This window comes from Orycteropus afer, unplaced genomic scaffold, assembly GCF_000298275.1.
Source record: "Orycteropus afer afer isolate SDZICR_OR568_19922 unplaced genomic scaffold, OryAfe1.0 scaffold00013, whole genome shotgun sequence".
NCBI classification, from domain to species: Eukaryota; Metazoa; Chordata; class Mammalia; order Tubulidentata; family Orycteropodidae; genus Orycteropus; species Orycteropus afer.
Window position 1 is genome coordinate 2,067,973 of NW_006921600.1, and position 7,576 is coordinate 2,075,548.

The 7,576-nt window shown below is 36.5% G+C and overlaps 1 protein-coding gene across 1 annotated transcript in view; it reads left to right on the forward strand.

Moving 5' to 3' along the window:
* GPATCH2 (G-patch domain containing 2) overlaps positions 1–7,576 on the forward strand; it is a 283,303-nt gene that overhangs the window by 9,977 nt on the left and 265,750 nt on the right. Inside the window, exon 2 of the mRNA XM_007952496.2 lies at positions 5,686–6,402. Coding sequence (XP_007950687.1) covers positions 5,686–6,402 — 717 coding nt within the window. The remainder of the gene's footprint in view (positions 1–5,685; positions 6,403–7,576) is intronic.

Sequence of the window (7,576 nt, forward strand, 5' to 3'; positions counted from 1 at the left end):
TGCTTATCAGAGGTTGGAAGGATGGGAAATGTGGAGTAAATGCTTAATGGTACTGGTTTTATTTCGTAGTGGTACGGTGTTTTGGAACTAGATAAATGAGGTGCTTGCACAACATTGCAACTATACTAAACACCACTGAATCGTTCATTTTTAAATTGTTTATTTAAACTTTATGTTATGTGAACTTCACCTCAGTAAAAATATTTTAAATGCAATCTAAAAATATAAGTAAAGCAACCACATAAATTAAAAAGAAAAAAATGACATCAAATCTTGAATTGATCATACATTTTATATTGCTCAGTATAATATAGTACCACCTGAAAAAACAAAGTGCTTATCTACTCATTTGTTTGTTTTTGTTTGTTATTTGCCATCGAGTGGGCCCGACTCATAGTGACCCCTCCTTGGGTTTCTGAGGCAGTATCACTATGGAAGTAGGAATGCCCAGCCTTCCCTCCGAGGAGTGGCTGGTGGGTTTGAACCGCCAGCCTTCTGGTTAGCAGTCAAGTGCCTTAGGCACTATGCTACCAGAGCTATCTACTCATTACCTGCTACAAAATCAGATTTATATAGATAATAGCACTATAATTTTGTTTTGTGAGATTCCATTCATTTTTATTATCTTAAGAAAACTGTTAGTGAACTGTTATCTTGGACATTATACCCAGTGCTAATTATACAGAAAGATTTCATTTGCAGATGAATGGAAATGAGGAGAAATTGTTTTGTAAATATGAATAGTAAAAAAAATCTCAAATTAGCTGAGAGGTAATTCACTGATACTGCCATAATTCAAGCAGTGAAAATATGAACGTTCATTAAGTAAAGATTTTTATACAGAAAAATTCTGTATTTTCCAGGTTTTCCCTCTAATAGGAATGGTCCTCATTTTTCCCAAATGTCTTTGGGATAAAATGTTTCATTCAGTACAGTGTTCTTCTGACTCTTCAGTTTTATTGCCAAGCTAAACAAAATTTGTGAGTTCTTGATCAGATTATTGGTCTCTTATGATGACTTTAATTCTGTGAAGCCAGTTGATGATAGTTAGAGAAATGTAAATAAAGCAGCTTGACAGTAACTGATTGTTATGTCATTTATCAAGGATGTTTGGGATCAACTTGCAAACTAACTAGAAAATGAAAGTGGGGAGAAAGGTGATTTGAACTTTTAAGTAGTATTTATTTATAATTTTTGGGGGGGTATTTGGAGGGCTTCTAAAAAGCTTTCCAAAGTAGTTTTTTAGTTGATTGGTTTTTGAATGATACGGAATAAATTGGGTTCTTCTAATTAAAGTATTTTTTAAATCTGTTTTATTTTCACTTGAGGGAAATGGATGTAAATTGAATAAAGCTGACATGACTTTAATGAAGTTCTGAAGAAGTTTTGATTTCTTTCTTTGTAATCTTAATGGTTATGTTTTATTAAACTGTATTGGTAACAGGAATACCTTTTAAACAAAGCTAATTTGAGTGGAATATTTCATTTGATGGAATGGGATATGCTAACTCTTTTCTAACGTTAACCAAACCAAAACCAAACTCACTGCTGTCAAGTCGGATCCGACTCATAGCGATCCCTCCTTGGGTTTCAGAGGCAGTATCACTACAGAAGTAGATTTCCCAGTCTTCCTTCCGAGGACTGGCTGGTGGGTCTGAACTGCCAGCCTTCTAGTTAGCAGTCAAATGCTTTAGACACTGTGCTACCAGAGTTCCCTTTCTAATATTAGGACCACCACATTTTCTCTTTCAAAATTATGCCCCAGATTGTAACTTCCAAAATAAATTGGTTTTATGTTAATATTTGAAGTAGTCATTTACCCATTGATAAGAAAACTATATCTTAAAAAAAAAAAATTATTCCAGACTCAGCTGATACAGAGTCTGAGTCATTTAAGCAAAGATTCCTTATTTTAGTACATTAAGCTGGCTTCAAGTGAGCTCTGGTGGCGTAGTGAATAAGGCATTTAGCTGCTAACCAGAAGGTGAGTGGTTCAAATCCACCAGTTGCTTTGTGGAAGGAAGCTGGGGCAATCTACTTCTGTTAAGATTTATAGCCTCGGACCCCAATGTGGGTCACTATGAATCGAAATCAACTTGATGGTGTTGATTTTATTTTTTGTTTTTTTATTGTACTCATAGATAATTTACATTTCATACTGTAGTTTTCCAAAGAAATAGTACTAAAGAAGGAAATAATAGTCATTGCATTAAAAGGAAAATACAAAGGCAATTATTAACATGGACAATGAAAAGGTATCCATTTAGGAATCTAACACAATGTTCAGAAACCTGAATATATTAATATATTGAAATCTTGAAAGAAAAAAGAAACCTCAGTTGCCCTGCGGAATTTATTTAAAATATATATTTGAATTGTGTTTCTGAAATACATGGATACATTTAGACTTTTTGTTTATACATTCATAATGCAGCAGGGAGATTAACCTGGAAAGCACAAACCCACATTTATCACATCAACCAAAGGTAAGGTCAGGTTACTTAATTGCTCACAGTGTTTATTTTCAGTGTGAAAATGTTTTACTGATGAGGAGCTCTGGTGATGTAGTGCCTAAAGCATTTGACTGTTAACCAGCAGGCTGGTGGTTTAAACCTGCTTCCGCTCCTCGGAAGGAAGACTGGGCAATCTACTTGCATAGAATACCGCCTCTGAAACCCAAGGAGGGGTTGCTGTGAGTCGCATCCAACTCCACAGCATTGAGTTTGGTTTTTGGTTTTGGTTTATTTTACTGATGACAATAATATTGTTTCTTTGAGTTCAATTTACTTTTGCTGCCTCTTTATTCTGACTTTTGCTGCCTGTACCACCCTTTGTTCTGTTCTGAACAATATAACATTTTAACTATGACTCATTTGGCCTTTATGTGAACAAATGATAAATCTGTCTAGTAGTAAACATACTGCCTTCAAGTGGATTCCTACTCACAGCAACCCTATAGGTTAGAGTAGAACTGCTCCTTAGGATTTCGAAGGCTCTATCTTTATGAACCAGGCTACCACATCCTTCTCCTGTGGAGCAGCTAGTGGGTTCAAACTGCTGACCTTTCTGTTAGTAGCTCGTGGCTTTAACCATTTTGCCACAAGGGCTCTATCTGGTGTGTAATCATTCATAAATAAAAATGCAAAGTAGATACTGGAATTGCAAAACTGTTCTTGGCTATAGTTAGGCAAGCATGCAGGCTCTATAGCCAGATTGCCTAAGTTTGAATCTTGTCTCCAGTAGTTAGATGTGTCCTATTGGACAAATTTCCCTTAGTCTACACATTTTTGTGTACTTTTGTGTACTCACTTTATAAACCAAAACCAAACCCACTGCCATACAGTTGATTCAGACTCATAGTGACCCCATTGGGTTTCTGAGGCAGTAAACCTTTGCAGAAGTAGATTGTCCCGTCTTCCTTCTGTGGAGCAGCTGGTGAGTTTGAACTGGCAACCTTCTGGTTAGCAGTCAGATGCCTTAGGTATTAGCACCAGAGCTCCTTACCCACCTTAAAGGGTAATTATATGAGAGTGAAATGAAGTAATACCGGTCAGTGGACCTGGCATATAGTAAGCCCTGAAATGGTCAAAACTGTATGTGCTTATCATATTATAAATGGTAAATTCTTTTGAATCAGGATGTTTATTTTCAGATTATCATTACTGTGAAAAGACCAAGTTGAAAAGTTGTTACACAGAGTTTGCAAATGCCTGAGATTATGGACTACGGTGACTATAGACAAAAACTCACTGCCGTTGAGTCGAATCCGACCCATAGTGACCCCTCCTTGGGTTTCTGAGGCATTATTTCTACGGAAGTAGATTTTCCAGTCTTCCTTCTGGTTAGCACTTAAATGCCTTAGGTACTATGCCACCTGAGCTCCTTATGGTGACTATAGAGACTATATATAGACATGGGGTCAACAAACTGTGGCCCACTGTCATCTGTTTTTTTAAATAAAACTTTATTGCCTTATAGCCATGTCCATTCACTGATGTATTGTCTATAGCTATTTTTGCACTATGATGACAGAGTTGACTATAGAGATATAATGGCCTGCTTAAACCTGAAAACCACTTTTAGACCTGAAGACTAAATATGTTGCTGTTGAATCAATTCTGATTCATACTGACCCTATAAGACAGAGTAGAACTGTCCTACAGGGTTTCCAAAGCTGTTACCTTCATGGAAGCAGAACTGCCTGCTTAACCTAAAACATTATCTGTTTGAAATAGACTCTAGAAACCATATAGGCCTCTGTAGGATTATTAAAAATATGATGATTCCTAGGTGCTTCTAGAACTTCTTTGATGGTTCATAGCCTTTATATGAAAGGTATATATGCGTGTTACCTATGAAGTTTAAAAATGATTGCCGAGACCTTGTATCAAGCGAACTGACTTAAGAATATTGGGGAGTTGGATATGGAAAAGGCCAGTATAATTTACAATAGTTCACCAAGGGATGCTAATGAATGCCATTATGATTAGTAGATAATCTGCACACTGGCAGTGTATTTCAACTTTCTTTCTTTAAGGAAAAAAAAAGAAGTCCAAGAAACTTCTTTTTAATGACTTGTAAGAAAATTGATGAGCTATTTTAGACAGTGATGCTCCAGTGTGATTGTGAACATGGTTTCTGCTTCACTGAGATATGAGATTCATGTGGCCTGTGGATATGCCTGTTGCTTTTGTTGTTGAGTGCCATCCAGGTGATTTCCTACTCATAGGGACCCAGTGGGACAATAGCACTGCCCCAGAGTGTTTTCTCGGCTGTAATCATTATGGGAGCAGATCTCCAGATCTTTCTAGTATTTGATTAACTTTGTTCTCACACATATTACACATCTTGAAAGTACCTTTCTTTTTGTCTACCTGTCATGGCAATCAATATCTGAATACAGTATGTAGTAAGTAGAAGATTTCATGCTCCTTTGTTTACTTAGAAATTAATGGAGGGGGCTGATAAAGTTATCTCTATATCTGCAAGAAACTTCCTCTGGGAATGGGCAGGAGCAGATGAAGGAATAGTGATTTAAGCAGAAAGGAACTTTTCTGTAATTGCACAGTAAAAATATAAAAACACTGTATCTTTTATTACTGATACTATCCTTAGTCTATCTTGAAGTTATTCCTATGTTATTTAATTTAAAAACTTATACAAGAAAGGACTTAAAATGATTCAGAATATTTGAAACTATCATATCTTGGATGTTCTTGTTGTTATGTGCCGTCAAGTTGGCCCCAACTCATAGCAACCCCTCCTTGGGTTTCTGGGGCAGTATCACTATGGAAGTAGATTGCCCAACCTTTCTTCTATTGAGTGGCTAGGAAAATTAAATAGCTTTAAAACATTTCTTTGTAATGACTATTCATTTTAGTCAAAGTTTAGAGTGCATTGGCTACTATGGCCTAAGCCCATTGCCGTCGCAAGTTGATTCTGACTCATAGCGACCCATAGGGCAAAACAGAACTGCCCCATAGAATTTTCTAGGCTGTAATCATTAAGGGAACAGTAATCATCAAGGTCTTTTCTCATGTGTTACTGCTAATGGGTTTGAACCTCAAACCTTTAGGTTAGCTGCCAAGTGCTTAACCACTGCACCATCAAGGCTCCTCTGTCTGCTATAGAAAACTAGGTTAATACTATTTCTTTTTCTTTTTTTCCTTTCTCTAAAAAATGTAGGCATTTCAGTCGAACCATGGAGGAACTGGTTCATGATCTTGTCTCAGCATTGGAGGAGAGCTCAGAGCAAGCGCGAGGTGGTTTTGCTGAAACTGGAGAACATTCTCGAAGTATATCATGCCCTCTGAAACGACAGGCAAGGAAACGGAGAGGGAGGAAACGGAGGTCCTATAACGTTCATCACCCATGGGAGACTGGTCACTGCTTAAGTGAAGGTTCTGATTCTAGTTTGGAAGAACCAAGCAAAGACTATAGAGAGAATCACAGTAATAATAAAAAAGATCATAGTGACTCAGATGACCAAATGTTAGTGGCAAAGCGCAGGCCATCATCAAACTTAAATAATAATGTTCGAGGGAAAAGATCTCTATGGCATGAGTCCGATCTTGCTGTGGACAACCTTGGGAACAGAACTCTGCGTAGGAGGAGAAAAGTAAAACGTATGGCAGTGGATTTACCCCAGGACATCTCTAACAAACGGACAATGACCCAGCCACTTGACGGTTGTAGAGATCAGGACATGGACAACGATAGAGCTTACCAGTATCAAGAGTTTGCCAAGAATAAAATAAAAAAAAGGCGATTGAAAGTAATTAGACAAGGACCAAAAATCCAAGATGAAGGAGTAGTTTTAGAAAGTGAAGAAATAAGCCAGATCAATAAGGACAAAATGGAATATGAAGAGCAAAAAGTTTCAGATGAGCTCATGAGTGAAAGGTGACTTTTTTATTCATTAAATGTAAAAATATTTGTCTTCAGTGATTGAATGTGTTTTGTATTTTAATTAATTCTATTTTAAAATAATTTAAATTAAAATAATGATAGTGATATTGCTGTTTAACTATGGCTATATATGTTTATAATTTATGATGTTTAGCACAAAACAAAATTGCTTAGTGATTTACACAGTCTTTTGATCATGTTACAATGACTTAATTTTCAGCTGCAAAGAAAAATGGAAGTGAATTTTCAGTGGAATAGAATGTGCCTTTGAATCATAGCATGTTTGTAAGTCTTTAGAACTAGATACATCATTATTTATTTGTTCAATTATAGAGCCTTAGCCTTTGGTCCTTTTTAGAGTGCCAAGTTGATCAGCCTATTCTGATTCCTAAGAATCTGAAGTCGATGACCACCACAACTTGCGTGTGGCTTAGCTGTTCTAAAAAACCTGCAGCTTGCTAGGAATTCTGATGATCACTTAAAAGTTACAAAACTCAATTTATAGTGTAGAGAAACCTGATATTGTCATTGGAAAAATGAGGGAAGAAATGGTCCTTTGATTTAAAAGTAAGTAAAATCTTTAAAAAAAAGTAAAATCTTACCCATTCTAGAAAACAGGTAGACTACAGTGATAATTGGTAAGTACTATTTTGACAGCATCAAAATGTAAGTGATCATTTTTCTATAACACAGAAGTGATGCTTCCTTCAGGAGATGAGACGGTTGGTATTGACACTGTTCATCCATTTTTTGATGTGTCCTTTAAACCAAATTTAGAAATATCGTCTGGGGGGAAAAAAACCTTGAAAATGGTCTGGAAAGAGAATTTGAGTTTTAGTTTGTAGGATTTGCATCACTTCAGTCATGTAGATTGTGGACTATGGATCTAATATGTATATATACACACACACACATATCTGTGTGTGTGTATATGTTGTTGTTGTTGTTATGTGCCGTCGAGTCGGTCCTGACTCATAGCGACCCCTCCTTGGGTTTCCAAGGCAGTATCACTATGGAAGTAGATTGCCTCATCTTCCTTCCGAGGAGTGTGTGTATATATATGCTTGTAAATATGATTATAAAAGATAGGTAGGACCTGGTATGGAAGGAGCTTTTCTTAGTGATGGTTTGCTATTTGTGCGGTTTCTTCTTATAAGTTAAAAATTAC